Consider the following 23705-nt stretch of genomic DNA (forward strand, 5'->3'; position numbering starts at 1 on the left):
CTACTAATGAAATAGAAATGGAAAGGGATGATAGTGATTTGTGCTGAATAAAATAAGACTTTAACAGTTGCTGCAATGCCATTGGGTCACCAGTATAGGTCACATTTTTCCGACTGCTTCTTCAACTGGGCAGAATCTAATTTAGAATCAGAGCAGCTTCAGCGAACAGTAGACAGACTTACCATCTCAGAGTAGGGCCTGATGTTGAAGGGGAAGACGCTGGCTGCCAGGGCGCAGAGGAACTCCGGGCTGTGCCACATCGGTGCAAGATCGGATACGTTGTGGTAAAGATACCTAAAGAACTGCATGAGGGTGACCGGGTACTCTCTGAGCCAGGAACCTTCTTCCTCCGACTGCCACGGCTGGAGGGAGACACAGGACATATCAAGAACTTAAAGTTATGCGGTGAGAAATTGGAACACAAACTCAGTGTGTGTGAAAAAAAGAGCGAGGAGCGCGCATTTATCCAGTCGTTTTTGTTTGACTGTTTGAGAATCCAGGCTGATACAGTGGTTCTCAAAAAGAACTGAACATAAGAAAACTCTCACATATGGATCAAGCTGTGATCCATGTCAGACACATAACTTACTACTGGCAGTAGATTTCCACTCATTTGCCATTAAACCAGAGAACAAGCGGATTTTAGCAGAAAAGGCATCAAGTCATTCAGCCAACTCTATCAAACTCTTCAAAAATGTTGAAATGAAATCATTCAAATCTAACAAAATTTCAATTGAAGTGAAAATCCATCAGTGAAGTCTTTTTTTGTCAAATCGCTTTCTATGTGCCAGATTATACTGTAGGCCAGAGATACTCATTGCACAGCTCGCGAGTGACAAGCGGCTTCTCAAGCTTTAATTGGCGGCTCGCACTCCCATAGTAGCTCATAACAACATGGTAACAACAACAACATACATTTTCAAAATAACATACAGCGAATACTGCACAGTATTACATATTTTTATTAAATATTAATTAAGGCTTAATGGTGTTTCCTAAAGGGGGCACTGTTAAACCTGGCAACGCAGCCCGCTTAAACCACCGTCACACTTAACCTCAGTGCACGATAGCTCCTTTAGCCGGCGCGAGATGCAGGCACCATGGATCGGTTTTTCATTAAAAAAGGGCAAAAACCAGCACAAAAAACATGCTCATCTTGAATGTCTCACCATGATTACAACAACAAACTACAAATAAAACATGAAGAAAGTCAAGGACATGCACGCCAGCTTCTGCTCATCCCAGTATTAAGGTAGATGTGGTCTTAATTGAAAATATATTGGCTGTGTCCTTTACTTTTCTTTGGGATGTTTTATATGTAGAAAGGCATATTTGCAAAAGGGGACTTAGTATGTTGTCGTAAAAGGGACTCTTCCCTTGATTTTAATCTGCCAATGTGGCTCTTGTGAAAAAAAGTGAGTATCACTGCTGTAGGCCCTAAAGCTTGTTCTCCTTTTTTTCTCATCTCAAAATATAAAAGTGCATCAGAGAAGTGCTGAACCTGTACTTTTAGAAATGGAAACTGGTTACATCGTCAGCAAATGCAGCTCCAGTGCATCTCAGTCTTGTCACCAGATAGTCAGTTAGATTTTTCACCGAGTACATTCCCAGCCGAACTAAACATCCCATTTTCTACTTACAAGTGTTGCAAATTGGGGGCAAAGTGGGCAGCCGTGGCCTAGTGGTTAGGGAGGTGGACTTAAGATCAGAGGGTTGCAAGTTCAAGTCCCGCCATTACCTCTCCCTACACCTCTATTCATGGCTGAAGTGCCCTTGAGCAAGGCACCTAACCCCACATTGCTCCAGGGCCTGTAACCAATACCCTGTATCTAAATAGATGTAAGTCGCTTTGGATAAAAAGCGTCAGCTAAGTGTAATGTAATGTAAATTGCTCAGCTCGAGTCCTCTTTACTCAGCGAAAAAACCAAAACCGGAAAGCGTCTGGGGCTTGGTTACTTTGAAACACTGATCAGAGCCAGTCAAGGTGAAAAATGTAACAGCTAATCAATCAATCTTTTTTTTTTTTTTTTTTTTTTTTTCTGTCTTGTTTTTAAGCTGCTGTGGGGGGAATGGTGGCTCTCACCAGATTGAGCATGCTGCGCAGCATGGCCAGCAGCAGGAAGGCAGCCTCGGTGCACACGCTGTGGATGGAGCCCACGACGGTCCCACTGGAGGCCGGGATGCCAAAGATAAACGTCCATATGGAGTCCAGATCGAACTGAGAGGACAAACACACAAACTGGGGTAATCCAGAGTCACAAAGACGTGTGTTAAAACTGCCATCTGTGCTCTCTCCATTGATTTGACTTGGAGATGCATATCTGGTTGGGTTCTAAATTTGAGGGTTTCACTCGATGCAAGATTAGCAAATCACATAACATTTATACGTTGAATCCAATTTCATGGGGTCTTGAGTAAAAAGAAGAAAAGAAGTTGGGTATACTAACATGTACCTGCAGGCTGTCTGGCAGCTCGGTGACCGGCTGCTGCAGGAAGAGCGCCATGAGGAGGAAGTAGAGCTCGGGCACGTTGGTGTGTTTGGGCAGCAGCGTCTGCAGAACAGGGAATCCTGGGAAATGGCACGCGTCCCTGTTGATCTCTCGCAACGTGGAGCGGCCACCAGCGCTGCGACCCACGTTGAACCCTAAACACGATGTGTAGAGAGTAAAGAGAGGAGTGAAAGAAAACGTTAACGATACTCTGTGAGGGAACGGGTGGTAAAACTGCCCTCTGACTGACTGGTTTGGGTTTCAGTGGAGCAGGATTATAAGGGAGAAGGTTGCTGTAATAAACCACGATAACAATCTGACTGAACTAGGCGGACACAAAGATTTGTTGAGCTAAAAGTAAGGGCTTCCTTACAGCACGCATTCTTAGGCCATGTCACTAATCAGGGTGGTTTCCAAAGCAAAAGCAATGGTTCTCAACCTGCGAGTTAGTGGGATGATTTTGTTTGGGGTTACAAGGTAGCTACAAGGAAAAGATTTTTGCTCAGATTTTCAGAATCATTGGCTGTCTTCGAAACCGCATACTTCTCCTACTACTCCTACTACTCCTACTACTCCTACTGACTTTTTTCCCCCGAATGCATAATAGATTCGCCGAAATGTTGGGCATGCATCATGAGGTTACTACTCGTACACAAACTACCCAAGATGCAACGTAACGTGACGTCGCCGATCGTCATTTCCTGTCAAAACCGCAGTTTCAAGCTAGCTACAACGAGGGTAGGTTCACTTCCTGTTTTCAACACAAAAGCACCAATCGTATCGTAATGGCTTTCCCTATGATAAAAGGCAACGGGTATTTTATTTTGTGAAAATAACCGGAAGTACGTTTGCTCACTACGGCTAGCTTTAGTAGCGCCGAATTCGTGGGAACAAAATTGTAAATAGCCGGTATTTTGTCAGGTTTTCAACACGTTGGGGATCTAAACGACTACTTTCTCACCTGAAAATGTTTCAAATGTTGCTAAAGTTTACAGAGTTTAGAGCTTAAGCGAAATCAGCTTCAGGCCGGCTGATTTCGGCTCGGGCAGGAGCGAAATGCATTGTGGGTAAACGCTCTGCATATTGTCTGATCGATGAGTATGCCGTATGACAGTATGTAGTATGCGGTTTCGAACACAGCCACTTTATTCGAATAGGGTTAAATGGTGAATAAAAAACTGAGGTTGAAAACCACTGGGCTCAGGAGGGGCTACGATCGCAGCAGCAGGGAGAGCAGGGAGGCAAAGAATGAGAGGACGAACCCTTGGCTGTGCGGCGCACAAACTGCGCAGCTTTCTGTTTACTGAATGAAGGCCAACTCCGATGGAAAGCGTTGCCGGAGTGAGGAGAGGCGTCTGCTGGGCCATGTCACAACATACAGTATTCATACTCCACATCATTACTGCATGCTTCAAACTATTGCTGGAGGGAGCGTCTGAAGAATTAAAAGTTCTCAACATATTTACAAAACCTCTGGGAAACACAGCTGCTATCAAACACGTGTCCTTCCAGCCTCGGAGTTGTTGAGTTGGATTCTCTGCACTCACCCAGCACTGTGCCGATCTTATTGGTCAGGACGGAGTCGGTGTGGTCCAGCCAGCCTCCCCCGCACAGGCCCTCTTTGAAGCGGTTGAGGATGGACTGGTTGGACAGCAGCACCACGAGGATCCACAGAGCCACAGTCACCGTGCTGGAGTGGAGATGCTCCTCCATGAACATCAACAGCCAATCAAAGCCGAGAGTCCTCACCAGCTCCTCACAAGCTCTGCAGGAAAAAGGACGAAGCAAGCGAGGTGAACCGGTGGTCTCCAGTCACTGCAACCCCCTAAAGTCCAATCCCGCTTTTTATGACCATTTAAACACTTAAACATCTGTTTTGTTAAATGTGTGCAGACAAGAGGTTTATGCTGGAGGAACTGTGGAGAACAGCTAGCAGACCATTTTCATATATTCTGGAGCTGCCCAGCTATTCAGCCACACTGGCAAGAGATCACGTGGGGTAATCCAAAATATTTTTGGCAGTGAAATTCACTGCTCTTTTTCCACAATCTATCTCGGCAATATTAGGCTCCCATTTACTGGTGCGAGACAAATATCTTTTAAAAATATTATTAGCAGCCGGCAAGAAAGCTGTAACCGGAAAATGGTTGCAGGCTTCATCTCAAACACAGACAGACTGGATAGATGTTGTGACAAATATTCAAAATATGGAAAGGATAACCTTTTCTCTAAGTCTACGGATCGATAAGTATTCGCAATACTGGGAAAAAAATGTCTCACTGAGCCATTACTGTATGAACTGACTTGTATCTCCTTCAGCATAATGTCTGAATGAACGTGTAGGTGACCAACTGTTTGTTCTATGTTTTTCTGTATATTGTATGTTGTTTCTTTCTATAAAAATAAAGTACAAAAAACCCCAAAAAACGTCTGTTTTGTTGCAGCTTGCTCATCCTATCGCTTGACCGGTTACATCTACAGTTGCTTTTAAATTCAGCCTGGAGGTATTTTGCCGTTACAATGCAATTTAGCAAAGTTTCATTCCCATCCTAGCTGGAAAAAAAACAAAGATACTGTTCTGTTATTGTATTTTAGTTAGTATGTTTTTGCATGTGCAATTCATTGTTTCATTTGTTAGCAATGGCCCTTTAAGAGAAACAGGAAGTGAAACAGCTAGTCCAGTTGCCCATTTCCATCTAAAGACATCTGCCAACATCTCATGCCTTATGAAGCATCGTCGGTATGTAATCTTATCACATGTTCTTTCGTTGAATTAGTGAATTATTTGTCATTTTAAGAGTTGTTTGTGGATTGGAGGACAATATTATTTCTGTGAAAGTTGGCACGTAAAATGGCGACTTAGCCAATTCACAGATTCATTTTAGTGTGAGTGAGAACACATTTAAACTCAACAAGTTACTTTTTTTTTTAGATTTAACAATAAATAAGCAGTTCATTTGTAAGCTAGAAGAAGTTAAAAGGTTAAAGAAGGAGTAATTTGATTTCTGATAAAAGTATGGTACAGTGTATTACCAAGACTATATACTGTATAAGAAGTACATTTTATAAGCAAGTTTCTTTTTTGTCTGTTCTCAGTTTCACCCTTTTTTAAGTCAATAAACCTGTGGACAAACTGATCACTGTCTTCAGAGTTTTGATCAATGAAAGGTGTTTATCTTACTGCCGAGTTATATTCGGAACATATAATGTGGGCGGCACAGATACACTAAGATTGCACACATCTTTGACACTTAACTGATCATTCACGTGTTCCTAAAATAAGTGGAAGCCCTGGGAATCTTCTCTCAGAACTCAAAGCTTTCAGGACAAGCAGATTTCAAGCTGAAGAGGAAAGTGGCGTCTTACTGGGCATTAACTGTGCACTTCTCCTTTGTGGTGAAGAGCAGCCTTCGCAGGTTGTCGAGCAGCTGATTTCTCAGCAGAATCAGGCTGGCAGACAGGAGGCCGCTGAAATCATCATCATTACCTGGAGATGCAAACAAGTTTCCACTCTTAGGTCTCACATTAATCCATGATTCAGAGGCATTGGCAATGAGAACCGAATGGTCGCTACCTCCATCAATCTTCTCCTCGTTGTTGATTTCCATGACAACAAACTTCTCACACACAGCAAATGTGGGAAGAGTCGAGGAGATAAATTGGCCGAACCTGCAAGATGAAAAACACCATTTATCTTTTTTAAAGTACTTCATTTCACCTCTTGAGGTACCATCATGTAAAGCAGAGATGTCCACTCCGTGACCATGAACGCGTGCTTACCGCAGCAGGTCATAGGGGTTGGGGAAGCCTTGAAGCAGCAGGCTGAGCACGTTGCTGATGGCGGCCACAGTCGGCTGGGACAGCGAGGTGTCCCTCAGCGTCAGCAGCAGTCTTGGGATCAGCTGAAACTCCCTCAGCAGTTTGGCGTTCTTTGCCGCTTCACTGTTGAAAACAGTAACTTTATTATTCTGATCTGGTGGATTTTGTGAGTCTCTGTGTGTTTTGGGGGAAATAAGCTTTCTATACATACCTGGATTCTGTCAGCAGCTCAATGAAATGCTCGAACAGAGACAGGTGGAGCTCGTAGGGAGCGTGAAGCCAAACCTGGGGAGCAGAAGGAGCACAATGAAACTTCTGAGACTCAGTTGATGTTTGGCAGCTCAGAATTCTAGTAACTAGAGGTGGCATGTTGTTCCTTTTGGTGATGGTAGTCTTTGCTTCCAAAAAATACACCTCACTTATCATCAGCCAGAGAGCAGTTTAAATGGAACAACAATTGCATGACTGATAAAAAATGACATTGGATTCTAAGTCCATTTGCCTCCCAAACCCTCACCTCAAAGTCACACAGGAGGTCCTGGAAGGCCGTGGAGTTGGGAATGATGGAGGTCTCGTGGCCGCTGTCCACCGTTCCCACCAGAGAGAAGGTGAGATGGAGGATGTGACTGTTGAGAAGCGATCGTTTCTTCTTCAGCAGCATAGCGAGCAGCTAAAGGAGGCAGACGAGACGATTCCACTTCATTCAAAACGTTCTACTGCTTTCAGGTCATTGCAGCGTTGGCTTGTCGTGGCACCGATTTAAAGTTCCACCAAACTTTGCTTTTTCACCCTGAGAAGTCTGTGATATAAATGTCTGAGAAGGCGGTGCATGCTGCCTTTGTGGACCGATAAAAAGCTTGGTAAATCTCAAAATACACCGCAACAGACATCTTTTAAACCAAAAAACGATGTAAACTGCTGTAAAAATTATTTCTGTTCGCGATTAAACTGCGGAGAAATCTATAAAACGTGCAACAGCGCAGACTCCTGAGGGTGAATTAGTAAGATAATAAATAATAATAACTAATAAATAGAAATGAAGCCTTAAACGCCTCTACAGTTTCTCAGATGAATTCAAACTCAAGTGAAAACTCGAGCTTTTAAATGTGTCAGCCCTCTCACCTGGTAGCCTTTGATGCGCTCCATCTCCTTGCTGGCCAGCGGGTTGCTTTTCACCACACACACTAAAGCTTTGACCGCAGCGTACAGTCCCTCCACATCTGACGCCATGGCAACCAGGCCCAAAATGGCCGCAGCCCCTCCCACATACTGCAGGTTGGAGGCCACAGGTTTGGGCACGAAGGCACGGACGCCTGAAGGGGGCAGAAGGAGGAGTGGAAGTACACAGGTGTTAGAGGAAAAAATGGTTTGTTGTTGGTTTTAGGAACATATTTACGGCGTTGGTTTACCTAAATATCCAATGACAGCCGCCCCGATCGTTCGTGCCGGCCCGTTGAGGTGGCCGGCAGCATTGTGGATCAACTTGACAGGAGTGGCGTTTTCATGAGAGGACACTGCGAGCTGAAGACAGAAGGAGGAACATTTTCAGTTAAGTTTATGACTTTTCTTTTCTTTCCTTTTTTTTTTGTGAACTTTAAAATGTTTTTTTTTAAGGTTACTTGTTTTTAGCTCTGACAGCTGCAGCCTCGTGTCAGCATCTGAGTTAGAATCAGGAGGCAGGAAGGCACCAAAAGACACTGCTGCCAAGTTAAAAATATTGGCAAGGTGTGAAAAATATGTACGTGACAGAATATTCTGGATTCCTTATTTTTAAAAAGTTGAGACGGTGACATATTTTCATGGCACAATGAGAAAACTTTCTTCCAACTCAGTGACAGGCTTCTGCTGCAGGCTCCTGTGAGCCACAGCGGACCGAGACTTAGCAGGGAAAGCTGGGTCAGCTGGGAAAATAACATGCCAGGTGGGGAGAGAGATAAGGGTGGAAAGGGAGCTCAACTGTGCCTAATTTAACAATCATGTAGGTAGACTATATTTTGGGTTACAGAATTAAACTGATCTCTGCATATTGGCAAATATCTGTATGCACTCGAGCCTATATGCGAGTGTTTGTGTATATCTATAAATAGAATTTACATAGAATTCAGCTACAGTTGCAGCTCAACCCGGACATTTCACTGGACCGCTGTCCTCGACACGGACTGAATGTCCAATGCCGTGATGCTGTGGACTGTGTGAGAAAATGTTCAAGACATTCTGCTGCTTCAAACTCTCTCTGTGGGAGATCCTCACACATGTAAGTACAGCTGAAGCCACTGCACGGACGTTGTCTTTAAGTAGGTTCAGTGATGATTTCGTCTGGATTTTATTACAGAAATGCTTTAAGCAACAGCGAGTTGACACAATAGGCTGCTTTTTTTAGTCATAATTTCCCATGCTTTTAGCCGTCTGCTAAAAGAAACAGGAAGTGTGTGAATGAGAGCAGCTTTATTGAGAATTTAGCTGTAAAAATGTACATTTATACACCACAAGACGCCACATTCAGTCTGACTCAGCGATCTTTCACAGAAAGCTTAGTCACCAAACAGAAAATAAATGCTCCCAACATGTGGAATTAATCTGGACAACCTGAGATAGGATGGCTTTGCACTTGGAAAAATAATTAAATTATTGAATTTTTATTTACATCATGTTTGTGGTTCTTAACTACCAGTATAATTAAAATAATTACAGTTTACTAGAATTTATTCAGTAACTGCAAACAGCACCTGAAGCCAGCATATCTCCAACAATTACGTTGAACTTTTACTCAGGCTAAACATTAAATTCCTTCGTATATAGAATTTATTTTGTAGAAGAAATTGCCTGTTTGTGACTTTTCGTGACTCGGCTGAGCAGCTGCATGTCTGACCTGTTTGGCGATGGCTTTGCTGTCCAGTTTGTTGTAGACTTTCCTTATTTTGGCCACAGTGAGCGTAGTGACAGAGAGTGCATAGAGGCTAAAAGAAACCTTCTCCTCTGGGACCAAAGCCACTGGAGTGGCAGGCGCAACTTCTGTCTTTGAGTCTTTACCTGACAGAGAGGGAGAAAAAATGGAAAGAAAGAAAACAGGACAGATATAAGTAAAAGTATGAACAAATTTAAAGAAGGGATGAAGAAAAAGAGCGAGTCAGAGGGATCACTCACAGGGCAGGTAGACCGCCTGAAAGCTTCCCACGTAGTTGGGTCCCAGTTCATAGACGGCAGCCACACTGGTGGCAGGCAAGACCTCCTCCAGGAAGTGGCTGGGGCCCAGACGCCACACCAGGCTGGAGAGCTGGCGTTGGGCCGGAGGCGTCCCCACGTATCCGTAAACGGTGCTCAATACAGGAGGGTTGGTGGAGCCGGAGCCGCCTGGAGCGCTGTGGACGTAGTGAAGCTGGGGAGGAGAGGCAGGGGGAGCCGTTCAAACAAGTGACTTCTGAAATAGGATATCATGTAAGCGTACACGGAGACTGAGTGGAAGTCATCAGCCACACAGTGATGTGTGGATGAAAAAGGGAGCTCTCTGTAGGGCTGTAGAGATCTCACGATACGATACACGATATTCAGCTAACGATACGATTCGATACACTTACATCATTTACTGGGGGGGAAAAAGGGACAGTGTGATTTGACATGAATCGTCGCTGATTGGACTGGTGGTCCGACCTTTGAACCGGAAGGACAACACAGCCAGAAAAAAGAAAAACGTGAGAGCTGTGCACTTTATACAACATTTTTATGAACTAATTTATCACTGTTTTGTATCATGTGACCCCCTGGAATTGTATTGGATTACCTTAATGTTTTGTGTTTTCACTAATTGTAACATCTGACTTTTCAATAAAGTTTGCTTTAAAAAAAATTAAATTTTTTTTTTAATAATTCAAAATTAATAAATAATAAATTTTAAAAAAATCGATACTTTATCCGTAAACGAAATATCGACATATATCGCAGTATCGATAAAATTGCTCTAACATATAGAGTCAGGAAGAGCAGATATAAAGACACACGTTGTTACTGTCAGACCGTCAGTTTGAGAGATAATTCATGAGCAGGTAATGGAGGCCAGTCCTGTTGTTGCTAAAGCACCCAAAGGATCCAATGTCACCTAAGGACATGAAGATTTGTGCTGCACAGGCAGCGATTCGTCAAAAGGAAAGAAAATATTACACTACATTTACAGTCTTCGATGCAGACGGACACAGAACAAGCGTGTAGTTTCCTGAGTGCGGGCCTCAGCAGGAAATGAAGCGGCTGGTATCAGTGTTGCTGAGAGAGCTGGGACTTGTGGTCTGCTGTCGTATCTCAGGGGAATCTAAAGTCACCAAACCACAAGCCACATCACAGACTCATGACTGCGGCGCTGCACGGCTGCTGCTGCTTACACACAGCCTTACGAACTATTTCTCCTTGCTCCTTTTGATGAAAGTTGTAATCATGAACATTTTGGGCAAATTATGTTTCATTTCCAATCAGGGCCGACATAAGGTCCTACTCAAAAATCAAAGCTATTTAGTACTTGTGCATATGTAACTATAGATACAATGGAAAGTTGGCTCTTTTCTAATGTTTTTCCTCTTTCTTAAGGACATCCCTTTCAGATACTGTTCATCTGCTGTAGATAGTTTGTCCTCCACTTGTCCAGTTTCCTCAGATGTTTTTAGGACACACTGCACACTATGCTGAGATATGCCAAGTTTTTTCAGCTGACAGCTCTTTGAGAATCGCCATGTTGTGCAAAAATGCTATTTTTTTGTCTGTTAAACTGTTTAATATTTTTTATTTTGTATTTTTTGCAACTAATGAAATGGGAACAAATGATGAGTCATTGAAACAGGCTGCCTAAAGTGCCTAAAGATAACATTTTATATCTAACATGTAAAGACACAACACTGTGTTCATGGCTGGATTTAGGTGTCTTTTTTATGAATGATTCATAGGTCAGTGTTAAGTGACAAATAAATCTCCCTCAAAATGATTAGATTCAAGGACAGGACTGAAAATGTGTGAAAAGCTGCCAATTCTCTGAATAAAAAGACCTTCAGAAAGCCTGAAGGACTGTTGCTCAAGACCACTTTAACAAGAAGGTGCGGCTACTTCGAGGCAAAATATAAATCCCAGAGGAATGGATCAACACTTTAGCACACTACTGTATATTTTTTTGATTCTCAGGGTTAATCCTACTTTTAATCTTAGTCTTTGTTGCTTCATATATTAGCCGACTTTAAAAACACATTTATCAGGTGAAATATGGTTCCTAAACTCTGCAGTCGAATTTTCTCATCATTAGGTCGATTAAATGATTGTCAAATATTCTGTTTTCAAGTTTTTGTGCTCGATATCAAAAGTGTAATTCTGAATCTTATCAGAGATTAATGATTTACTCGCAGGCAAGGCCGGAACTGCACTGGAAAAAAATAAGCCTCCAGAAAATAAGTAAGAAAAACAACAAATACAAGACGTTTTTTGCTTGAAATAAGCAAATGGAACTAGTGAAAATCGGCTTGTCAAGATTTCTTGAAATAAGATGTGATATTTGGGACTTTTGAGATAAAAGTGATCTTGAAATTAGCTTAAAAACCTCTTCAAATGTAAAAAAAAGCTTGTTTCATATGAAATCCGACACGAAACAATTTGTTTTCAAGACTTTTTCATTCAACAAGATATTCCGGATGTATTGTCTTCAAACAAGTCCCTATATCTGGCTGAAATGGTACTTGTTAGGCAATTGTGTCTTATATTAAGTGTAATGAGATATTTTGACTAGAAATGAGACAAATATACTTGGTAAGACTTTGATTTTTTCCAGTGTGTTTCAATCGATTTTCCCAAAATGCACCTCTCGTGGCCAAGCAGACCCGACTGAGAGGTGTAAACCAGCTCTCTGCCGCACGATGAGATTAGAGAAATGAAACACTTTGACTCGCAGCTTCAGAAACTGAAGCACAGCGGGCGCATTGTGGACGTCAGAGTTTATAGAAAACAGTCCCTGGCAGTGTTGCAAACCTGTCCGTAATCTCACCTTTACGGTGTTGATGAGCTGCCCGTCGATGTACAGCGTGGCCATGCTGTTCTTCAGCATGCCTTTGCTCATGACCAGCACCAGGTGGTGCCACTGGCCCTCAGCAATCAGCTCTCCACAGCGGAAACGGGCGCAGCAGGGCAGGATCTCATAGAAGGAGGCTTCTTCGCTCGACTCATCCGCTGCTTGAAGGGGGGGAGGCAGAGAGACGCGGGGGACAGCATCAATGAGTCACAGGGGTTGGTGAGAAGTAAATACATCAATTCAAGCGTGACTGAAACCCCCCAAAAAAGAGGCTTTTTAAGTTTTCATAGGCCTTCATTTCTCCTAAATACGTACTATATAACATCATCTCAAACAAAAGGAGGTTAAAGAAAGAATTGTCCAATAATCAAGTTATTTTTTTGGTTTACAAAATAAAAGCCCATTCTTTCAATCCTTTTTTTTTATCCCAACGGAGTAAATGAGGCGAGTTCTTGGTGCTCTCACAGTATGTCTGCAGCAGCTCCTCCTTGGTGGACACGGTGAGCGAGCGGTCCTTGGCTGACAGCACCACGGCCAGGCAGACGTAGTGCTGCTCCGAGGAGGTGGCCCGCCGCACGACGGTCAGCAGCCGCACCGGGTGGGCCTGCGGAGCCGCGCTGAAGCGCTCCACACAGAACCAGGTGGTGTAGCTCAGGCCAGACGGAGGAGGAAACAAGCGCTCACCTGGAGGACGGACGAGGAGGAATCATTTCTTAAGCTGCCACGACAGCTTTGCTTCGACATCCTCACTTTTTGTCTTACACTGTTTATGTTCTGGAATGTTGTGCTAACTTGTTTATTCTAATGTGATTAATATCAATAAATCTCTGGGGCCCATTTATTTTTATAGCTTATAATTACATTGCACATCAAGTTTAAAATCTTTAAATATGACCAAAGTAAATTAGGTTGTGTTTATTTATATAGGAGAGCTTAAATCAAACCTCGAGGGCAAAGACAGACACAGAGTCCGTGAAGACGAGCTGAAAACATGCAGCTGCATCAAAATATGTTGGACTTTTAAGGTGGCTTTGAGTGTTAAACTTTAAGCTTTTACAGCAACGTAGACTAATTGCATCTGAGGATGAAGCAACAGGTTATCTGAACAAATATAATAGAATTAGTCTACATGTCCGTAGACATTTTTAAATCCAGGTTAAAAACATTTCTTTTCTCATGTGTCTATGAATGAAATCTGCACGACATCTTTTTATTTATCTGGACTGTTGCTTGTTTTTAAATTCATTTTAATTATTTTATTTGTTTCTCTTTATATTCTTTTATGTATTTTTAATGCTTATTCCACTCCCTGCTGCAATGCTTTTATTTCATGTGAAGCACTTTGAACTGTTTTGTACATGAAATGTGCTATACTAATAAATTTGATTTGATTTGATTTGATCACGAGGGAGTTGAAAATGAGCTCCAGCTTGAAAGAAAGTGTTAATTTTATATATATATATCTGTGGTTATTGGTAAAAAATGTGAGTTAAACGTTCCTGGGCAAAATATTTCTTACAAAAGGCACTTGTACATGATGATGTCATCCACAGATATGGGTCAGATAGAAGAGAAAGAAGAAAGGGAATCAGGGAGAAGACGAGAGGAGGGGAGGTAAGGGGATGGAGATAAATGAGGGAGGGAAGAGGAGAGGGACTGTGAGAAAGAAAATGACAGATTCAGGGTGAGGAGGAGGAGGGGGGTAAGGGGAAGAAAAAGAACTGGACATAGAGATCGTCAATGAAAAGGGCATAAAAAAGGAAAGTGTGAGCGATGGCAAGAAAGAAGAGAAAAAGAGCAAGGTCTATAAATAGAGCTGGGCAACTGGCCGGAGAAGATGGGGGGATGAGTATGGAGAGGGTGGATGAATAGGTAAACAGATGGAGGAGCGATAGTTATGTATGAGTGGATGAGGAGGAGGAAAGGAGAAAGAAGAGTCTAGCTGTGATTTATAAATACTTAATGAGGCTCCATATTAGAAATTCAGATGTAACGTCACGGATTCATTTTATATCTGCCCTGCGGTCCAAAAAACAGCCTATTCTTTAGCAGGGATGGGTAACAATACGTCTTTAATGATGCATTTGTTATTTCATCACTCCACGACAGTAAATTCTCGCCGACAGGTCGGGTTTGCAGCCACAGATGTGAATCTGGGCATCATCGTGGAAAGAAACAGATCTTATCTCATAAAGCCGTTTGGCTTTTAACCCATTACAGACACTGACTATCCCTTTGAGAATCAGTCTGTACTATAGGACACTGAATTGACGTAATCCAGCCATGTACCTGCTGTTCAACTGCTCTTATTTTGGGGGTCATCATGACTTTGCCAAAGTGTACACGGTGACATATTAAGGGGCCTCATCAGAGTAGCAGCAACACAAGAAATTGGAAATTGGAAAGTGGAATTTCCATGACTTGCAAAGTGAACTCCAACATCCAAATCTTTGGGTGTCACACTACAGCAGCAGAATCTCAATCCAAATATAGAAAAATAGGAACTCCACAAAGGGGATTCACTGACATAACAGAAGGCAGAGCAGCCGAAACAAGACAAATCTAAGCAAAGGAAACGCAAACAACAGAGAGGGAGACCATGGGCTGGAAGAACGTAACGATGGCACTTTATCTTCACATAGAGTTTTTGGTGTGACTCAGCTTTAAAGGAATGTTAAAGGGATAGTTCGCCACTTTTGACATGAAGCTGTATGACATCCCAAATTAGCAATATCATTTATAAAATTTGACTTACACCCCGCTACGTCCTGTCAGCCTCGTTTTGGCGTTGACGAAGGTAGTCCGGCTAGTTGGCTGGGGCCACAAAAATAAAGCGTTTTGCTTCTCAAAACAATGCGTGTTCAAAAGAGTAATACCTTTGCATCACAAAATGGTTCATCCAGAAAAAGTCAGACCTTACAATCGCTTGGCACTATTTTCTCTCCCTTCATATCACTGCGTGCTGCCACCTGCCGACAGCCGCACCTGTTACAGTGTTTACAGCTCGGAAGCAGGGGACTGCTCGGTCTGCACTTCGGTCTGCACGGTCTACACAGCCCGTAGTGATACGAAGGGAGAGAAAATAGAGCCAAGCTATTGTGAGGTCTGACTTTTTCCTGGAGAACGATTTTGTGATGCAAATGTATTACTCTTTTGAACGCATTTTGTTTTGAGAGTCGGACTACTTTCGTCAACGCCAAAACGAGGCTGGAACTCGGCTCACAGGATGCAGCGGGGGGTAAGAAAATGTTCTTAAATGATATTGCTAATATGGGATGTCATACAGCTTCATGTCAAAAGAGGCGAACTATCCCTTTAAGAAATATAAGATAGCTTAGCTGGCTACTGTGGATAGCTTTTGTTAGCATGTATTCGTCAGCTTTCATTTCAATTAAGATGGTAAATAAGTTTCACTTTGTCATATCTTGGTGAAAAACCCCTGTAGTAACTCTTTGTGAGTTACAACAGTGAGCAAAAACAAAGTAACCAAACACAATGAGCCATTTTTTTCCCTTTACCTGTTCCCATCCCGCTCAGCACTGCTCCGTCGCTGACCCCGGAAGCGTTGGTGTTGTTGGTGGAGGCGTTGTGGGGCGCCAGGCTGGGTAGAAACAGGCACCTACACAGGGTGGCAGGGGAAAAGAATCAATGACCGCCATCTCAGGACACAGCTGTCACCTTACATATGCAGAGATTATGAAAGAGATTTACTGCATGTTTGCTGAATTACTGCTCCGCTCTGCTCCATCCCTGCGATGCACCATGAGAAAAACTCATCCCAACTCACAAACAACAGTTTGGGTAATTAAAGCGCTTTCAGACACAGGAGCTTCGTACTGTAATATGTAAATTTCAACTGCCTAATACCCAAGGATTAATTATGTATTAGGTGAGGGTGGAGGTGGGATGAAAGCAGACTTCTGGGCTCATTTTTCCAAAAGAAATCTGCTTATGCTCGTTCAGTTAAATCTTTCGGCACTTGAACTCAGGTTAAAGCAGATAATATTCCAATTAATTACAAAGAATGAAGACAACTGCAAAGAGAGATAAGTCAATTGTGTGTAAGCTCTGTCATTCGGTTTAAAAAAGGACTTCTCTTGGGGACAAGTCAGGCAAACATTCCACAATATTACAAAGGCTTTCACATGTGCGTAGGTGCTGTTTTGTGCTGACTCACTGCCCCCCGGAGAAGGTGCCATTTTCTCCTCTCTAATCATCCCGAAGCAGCGCTGAAAACACTGGTGCTTTGGGAAATAAACGTGGGAATTTAGGGTTTGTGTTTGCTGTAAGTGCCTGAAGGCGCTGAATAACTGGGAGTGCAGAGCACACGAGGAGAGCTTTGATGGTCACGGTGGACAGCAAATAACCGCATACCCCCACTGATGCTGAAATACTAAATCCTGGACCCAGATCTGATTGAACATCAAGAGCTCATCATCTTAAAGTGAGGAGACGACAAACCTCTGAAAAATCGATCCTCTGTGTTGGATTAAAGAAATTTAGTTCCTGTATCAGTCTCCCTTAATAGGTTTCTTCCTGATCAAAACAACAATATTTCAATATCTTAACAGCGAGGAAGTTTCATGATAAGAGAGCCAAAAGTGCACACGGTGTGGTGAGAAAGTCTTGAACCGCCCTTCATTTCTCGACATTCTGCTTCCAAGCAGCCAGATTTTCTTATAGGCTGTTGTCTACATACATAACAAATAACTTCATTTAAACTGTAGCTTTGAGCACTTTGTTACTGGCAGCCTGTTGCCAACATACAACATCCATCCATCTTTAATATCTGCTTTATCCAATTTAGAGTTGAAGGGTTCTGGACCCTTGCATCCTATCACAGAGAAACATTTGTTCCTGTTTATTTTGGTGCATCTATGAAAAATACCAAATACAAAACAGTCGAACACACATAGAACAATATTTTTGCACCGAGGTGTTTCCCAGAGAGCTAGCAGGCCTGAAACCACCTGTTATTTATCTATTCAACTCAATTCAATACATTTTTTATCATGTATTTTTTGTTAAGGTTTTCAGGATTACACTTTTTTTTTTTAACCACAAACCAACTGTCAGTTGGACCAACAGTTTTCTTGTTTTCTCAGTTTTCTTTTACATAATAAAGGTTTATTATTGCTATTATATAAATATAAAGTAATTACTTCTGAATTAAATATATTGAAAGGGATAAAAACTGAACTTTTTTCTGGTGTTTAAATGTTTTTATAATTCACGGGTCAAAAATGACCCATTAGACAATCTTTGTACCCTAGTGGTGAACAGCCCACATGGAAACATAAACAAAAATAAAGTCTGACTTTTTCTAATGATGGGGTCCCTTTAGGAAAAGTCATAAAATTTCAAGTTGGAAAAATATAGTTTAAGGTGTTTTCTCTACAGCTAAACATGGTAGTGGGTCACTTTTGACCCGCAAGACAACAGGAGGGTTAAAAACTACCTGAAAAAACCCTATCTACAGCAGATAAACTGTATCTGACAGTGATGTCCTCGAGGAAGAGGAACACAATCCTGCAGTTCAACATAGATTAGAGAAAATGATGACAACTGTGTCAGCTGTCTTCCTGATTTAAGAAATGCGTCATGAAACAAAGCACATGTAGCCGACTGTCAAACACCTGGTTAATTAACTTAGAAGTGAGACAACAGCAAATGAATTTAATTCACTAAAACAATAAGACTGACAGACTTCTCTGAGCCAGGCCCGCTGGTTGTAGTCAGGGCATCTAACAACAGAGGGTCATATGAGGGCTGGAGTATAAATAAACACCACGGTGCAACAGGGTGACTCACTTTCATTCCAAATGTCAGTTGTTCAATACTGTTTGATAAAAGATGTTTAAACCACTGGCTAAACAAGCGGATTCATGAAACTGCAACCAGACACATAAACCCGCTTAAAAAGGTATCATCATCAGAGCTGCGAAGCACTTTATGTTCAGATGCTCATTAAGCCTGAAAATGACCTCATTCGTTTCCCTCTTCTTGTTTTTCCACCTGGACGGGAAGTTCAGGGGTCAGGATTGGCTACAGCACAGCATCCCTGAAGCTGCCAGGATTTTATTTTTTTTTTCCTTTTCCCCAGGACACTTCCCAAGGACAGAGGCATCGCTCTGGCCTGCTGTTTAACAGCCAGTCGGCCTGTCAAGTACACCGCCCTGCAGCTTCAGAGTTCTCCCTGTTACTCATCACCTTGATGTGATTATACAAAAACAGAAACCTATTCTTCAAAAAAGAGAAGTCGTCTTCTTTGCCACCCCCTCTTTGCTCCAGTGATGGCGTCTTCCTCGCCCCCTGACAGATGACTGGCTGAGTGAGTGTGCATCTGTGAGTCTTGGTGTGTGTGTAAGCATGTTGATAGAGTGGTACTACATGTGTGTGTGTGTGTGTGTGTGTGTGTGTGTGTGTGTGTGTGTGAGAAAGAGAAGAGAGTGCGTGAGCATGTGATTCCTAATAGCAGCAGGAGCATCAATATTTCATGTTGACAGATAGGAGAGAGAGGAGGTGCTTTCTGTGTGTGTGTGTGTGTGTGTGTGTGTGTGTGTGTGTGTGTTTATTCTGAGCAGAAAGTGGGCCAATGCCTGGTTGCCAGCGTGCTGCTGCTCTGCTGCGTTTTCAGGAGAAACACCGCTTTCTATTTTGAGGCGGCTGCTGCGACGAGTCATACGAGTTCTTAAGAGCAAAGGGAACAGAAAAGGGAGGAAATGGGAGATCAGGAAGTGTGATGTCTGAGGGGGTTTCTGCAGAAAGCAGAAAGTAAAAAAGCGACAGAGTCTGTTTGTTTGATCCGATGATCTAAAGATGCTCCGTCGTGAGCAGAAGGAATTAAAGGTTTGAAGATGACAGCCTGGAAGTCTGCGCCAGAGTGTCTGACTTAACAAACCTGTAGAACTATGTTAGTATATTCTCATAAACAGAAAACCTGATTACCAACTTTTGTTCAATCAAAAGTTTAGCAGGTGCTGGCATTGTTAATAGAGCCGTGGTTCATTTGGTTGTCTACAAAAGGCCATTAACACAAAACAAAGTTGCCCACGTTCAGCAACAGCTCCAAACATTCCTCTAAAACTAAAAAGGCTGAATTGATTGACAGTGACAGACACAGGGATTACTGAGCCGACGTGTGACGGAGGAATTACAACACGAGTCTGACTTCTGGAGCACCCGCAGACTGTCCTTTACATTACTTCTGCTTCTTTTTTTATCTGCAACAAAGTGTCTTCCAGCCTCAGCCAGCTCAATGAATGACTCACAACGTTACTGTTCCCTAAAGACGCATCAGTACCAACTCAACATCATCAGTTTGGAGTCGTGTAATCTGAGCTAGCCTGAGCCCTCTGGCTATTTACTGTACGCTCTCCCATACAACAATGACTTTCTTCCAGGTTTATTGATCCAATTTATCCCTAAATGTAGGTGTGCATGGCAGCTTGAAGCTCGAGGACAGATCTTAAAAGAGGCAGACGCTGAGGAAGAGAAAAAACGGCTGCCATGAACACAGCTGGGAGGACATGTTGGAAAGTGAGCTGTCGTACCGATTGTTCACCTGCAACATTTCCACAGAGGTCTTCCGAGACAGAAACAAACCCGTCAGGAAAACAGTTTGGGACAGTATAAATAATATGGGGACCAACCTGAAATGTTGGCTAATAGTTACCTTTGGCTTGAGCCTTTGTGCACAAGGACAGAAGTTGTGGCAGTCGAACGGCAGCTTTGGGATGACTGAAACTTACTTTTTGTGGTGAACCCTCTGCTATGGGGTTCCCCTTTCCACTTCAAACTAACTCTGACTCAGTCAGCATTTGCACGACTCTTAGCATCACCGCCTCGGTTCGCTGCCTGTTAGCTTTGTGGAGGAACGCATGCAAGCGGCCATCCTTCCTGAGTCTGGTTCTGCCAGAGGTTTCTTCCTGTTCAAAGGGAGTCGTTCCTCTCCAGTCGCCTCAGGCACGCTCAGGACGGGAGATTGGACTGAAGACAAGTTTCACTGCAATCTGTTGGTTTCCTTAGCTAGGAAATTGTTTTTAAATATATGAATGAATTGTATTATTTTGTAAATATTTATGATTACAATGAATTGAATTCCAATTGGCTTGAATTGGACTTTATTATTTAAGTGCCTTGAGATGATATTTGTTGTATTTCGCGCTATATAAATAAAAATGAATTGAATTGAATGCAAGCCCGCCTTCGATTGTCATAATTTCTAAAGCTAGCAGATGACACCATCATCTAATTTCTCACGATGCTCGTTGAGATTCCACAGTGATCCATTACCACTTCTCACTGTCAGAAAAAAGGCAGAATAACGCAAGATAAAGCCAGTCTTAATTCCTAGGGGAAAAAAGCATCTAGATGATCCTCATCTACATTTTAGTTGTTACTTGTTGTTTAAACTTCCTTTCACAGTTTAAAACTGAGTAACCTCTAGCAGTAAATGCATACAAATTCAAAAGTAAACAGAAAGTTTTAGGGGAGATGAAAATATGTACGTCTACAAAAGTGTTTTGGTAAATTGCCAAGGTCACATCTCACACAAAGTCCTTTTCTCCGACTTCAACATCTACTGCGCCACCAATGCAGGGCAAACACGGCGGGGGGGGTGGCGGACTCTGTCAGCAGCAGCAGCACAGAACGCCAAAGGGTGCCGCGCAACATAAAAGGCGGAAAATAAGCCTATTTGTATGCGCAGCCCCACAACTGGAGGGGGATAATCGTCTCCCGCTGAGACGTTTGCAGGTGCAGTGAAGAGGTAAAAAAAAAAAGCCAACCTTTGTCATTGCAGGGAGAAATAACGTGGCGCCCTGAGGTGTGTGTGTGTCTCCGGTGAGAAAATTGTTCCACAAAAAGATTTACAGACTGAAGGCACGATTTCAAGCCACTTTTATTTTTCTAGGTTGGATATATACTGCAGATACTCGTAGGTAAATTCTTCCCTGAGTTTTCCTCTTTGTAACAGAGTTAAAGTTATTCAGTCTTAATGGGAGCCCATACCACAGATATTATATTAATCCTGATCGGTCAGAATTCCCCTTTAAGATGTCCCTTTCAGGTAAAAAACATCTACATTTACATAAAGTTTAAATAGGTCAAAATGATGATGCACCGTAGGTATCTCTAACTTTCCTTTTATCATGTCAAAATGAAACTACGGATGTCCTGAACTGACGTTTAGACTTGACAAAATGATGCATCAGATATCTGTAATAACATCATCAGCTACAACCGGAGAAGCTGGCTGGAGCAGTGGTTTCTATTGTGGGTAATGGCAGGAGGTGTAACCACAATGTCAGAGCATGGGGTGGCCAAAAGTAGAACAGGGTTTTAAAGTGTTGCAACGTTTGTGAGACGAGATTTCATGGCATTTTCCAACTAACCTATCCGCAACATCTAACATCTGCCAGTATCGACTGAAATGCTCGGCTGGGCCAACGTACAGAGCATTGGAAAGATCATACAAAACAAAGCACAACAAACAAGGTAAGTGTAAAGGGGAAACCATCTTTGGTCATTCTTTTGGTTTCAAACACTAGTTACAAGCAGCAGTTTGGTTTTGTTTTTTTGTTTTTTGTTTTTTTGAGGACTGAAAGCGAAAGTAAATACTAATGTTGCTGCTGGAGTGTCTGCTGGATGTATAAATAGGAAAATCATAGCTGTCAGCTGAAGGTCATCATCACCGCAGACCTGTATGATGTGACGTTTCCAAAAGTTCTGCGTGCGTGTGCTTTTTAGGAGGAAACTGAAAGATTTAATGCTAGTAAAACTAGAACAGTAAAAGCCAAAAGTGCACATATTCCCAGATAAAACATTTCTGCATAACCATTCCTTTAAAGGCAAGATCTCAAGGGGAATTAAAGACTACTGTTTGATCAGAACGGCTCTGAAGAGGATGTTGATTTCAAATTTACAGCTAATGTGAGGCGCAGATTCATCTATTTTTTGCATAATACAGCGAAGCTAAATGGCATCAATCTTAACTCAAAAGCATGCTGACTAACCCGAAGCCTTCCAGTGAGGTGTCAAACTCCACAAATGCAGGTGTGACGGCTGATCCGTGCAGGCGGATGTCGTGGGGCGTCGTCATGGACACCAGGCACTTGACTCGGGTGAGGGGTACCGTGCTGCCCTCGGCGGAGCGCACCAGGCTGCGGCTGATGCGGTACTGGCCGTTGTCCTCCGCTGGCATGGCGAAGACGCTGTCGGGGCCAAAGCCCTCCATGGACATCGTCATGCTGTCTGTGAAGTCAGGAAGAGCAAGTTAAAGTCAGGAAGAGCAAGTTAAAGTCAGGAAGAGCAAGTTAAAGTCAGGAGGTGCAGCCACAGTCTCAGCCTCAGGTGACAACTCCACCAGTTTAACTTCAAATTACAGGAACTGTTGGAAAAAGTGATCTGTAACTGTGGCATGTGTAGGAGTTTGGGTACACTTTATAAGCTCAGCAGGGTGACTTTTATTGGGACTTAGGTTAAGTATTGTCAGATGATGAGGAGTCATGTTAATTTTATTTCACTTACGGGAAAAGAAAGAAAGAAAGAAAGAAAGAAAGAAAGAAAGAACTTGTGCAGCAGTTCTCATACTTTTTGTGAGCAAAGGTTGGAGCAACAAACATGGCACCCATATTATTTCAGTTATAAGCTTTCCAGCTCAAACACCATCATCAAATAGATACTTTGTTTGTTTGTATGGGACATATATGAACAGTAGAGGTTTTTTTTTAATTAACATTATAGCACAGATTTCCCCAATAGTCACTCAGATGCATTCAGAAAATCTCAGATTAAAGTATAAAAGGCCCCCGGACGGCCTGCTGGATGTTCGTTGTCCAAGAGACACCAGAACGCTCCTGCTCTCAAGTTCAATGTTTTACCTTCAACTGAGAACACAGATTCTCTCATTTGTTAAGCATCAGCAGATGTGACAAAGGGCAAATTAAATAAAGGGAAGAATTACAGCACGCATCTGTGGCAGCTAATAAAGCGAAATGCTCTCGCAGAGAAAGCAGAGGCTGCTGGTGGAGAGCAGTAATTAGTAGGGACTTAATATCCATTATCAGCTGGGAGGAGACACAATAAGCAATTAAAACCTGCTGAGTAGCCCAGAAAATTACAAACATTACCAGCTGTTACTAGAATCCAAACCATTTCCTTTAGATTCACAGTGGTAGGCAGATCTTAGGTTCAACACGTCCTTTTAATCAGTGGACGAACAGTTTTTGTTTGTTTTTTGGAAAAGGCTAGAATTAAAAAGAGGAAACAGACGCAGCTAAATAAGTAAAAAATTGGCAACTTTTTCACTAAAACGAGTTTGCGGGTTTCTAACGTCAAATGAAGACGAATAAACGGGTAACATG

The 23705-nt window shown here is 42.5% G+C and overlaps 1 protein-coding gene across 6 annotated transcripts in view; it reads right to left on the reverse strand.

Moving 5' to 3' along the window:
* wdfy3 (WD repeat and FYVE domain containing 3) overlaps positions 1 to 23705 on the reverse strand; it is a 114094-nt gene that overhangs the window by 33976 nt on the left and 56413 nt on the right. For 4 of the 6 annotated variants that reach the window (XM_075467259.1, XM_075467260.1, XM_075467257.1 and 1 more), the window contains 17 exons: positions 22356 to 22593; positions 15858 to 15958; positions 12805 to 13023; positions 12316 to 12500; positions 9453 to 9684; positions 9178 to 9338; positions 7718 to 7829; positions 7431 to 7621; positions 6826 to 6978; positions 6520 to 6593; positions 6270 to 6431; positions 6064 to 6158; positions 5856 to 5976; positions 4037 to 4254; positions 2448 to 2644; positions 2084 to 2218; positions 183 to 362 (listed from right to left, as the gene is read on the reverse strand). In XM_075467259.1, the coding sequence (XP_075323374.1) occupies positions 183 to 362; positions 2084 to 2218; positions 2448 to 2644; positions 4037 to 4254; positions 5856 to 5976; positions 6064 to 6158; positions 6270 to 6431; positions 6520 to 6593; positions 6826 to 6978; positions 7431 to 7621; positions 7718 to 7829; positions 9178 to 9338; positions 9453 to 9684; positions 12316 to 12500; positions 12805 to 13023; positions 15858 to 15958; positions 22356 to 22593 (2774 nt within the window). The remainder of the gene's footprint in view (positions 1 to 182; positions 363 to 2083; positions 2219 to 2447; positions 2645 to 4036; positions 4255 to 5855; positions 5977 to 6063; positions 6159 to 6269; positions 6432 to 6519; positions 6594 to 6825; positions 6979 to 7430; positions 7622 to 7717; positions 7830 to 9177; positions 9339 to 9452; positions 9685 to 12315; positions 12501 to 12804; positions 13024 to 15857; positions 15959 to 22355; positions 22594 to 23705) is intronic. The other 2 variants (XM_075467256.1, XM_075467258.1) reach the window with 2 other exon arrangements.

This window comes from Odontesthes bonariensis, chromosome 6 (assembly GCF_027942865.1).
Source record: "Odontesthes bonariensis isolate fOdoBon6 chromosome 6, fOdoBon6.hap1, whole genome shotgun sequence".
NCBI classification, from domain to species: Eukaryota; Metazoa; Chordata; class Actinopteri; order Atheriniformes; family Atherinopsidae; genus Odontesthes; species Odontesthes bonariensis.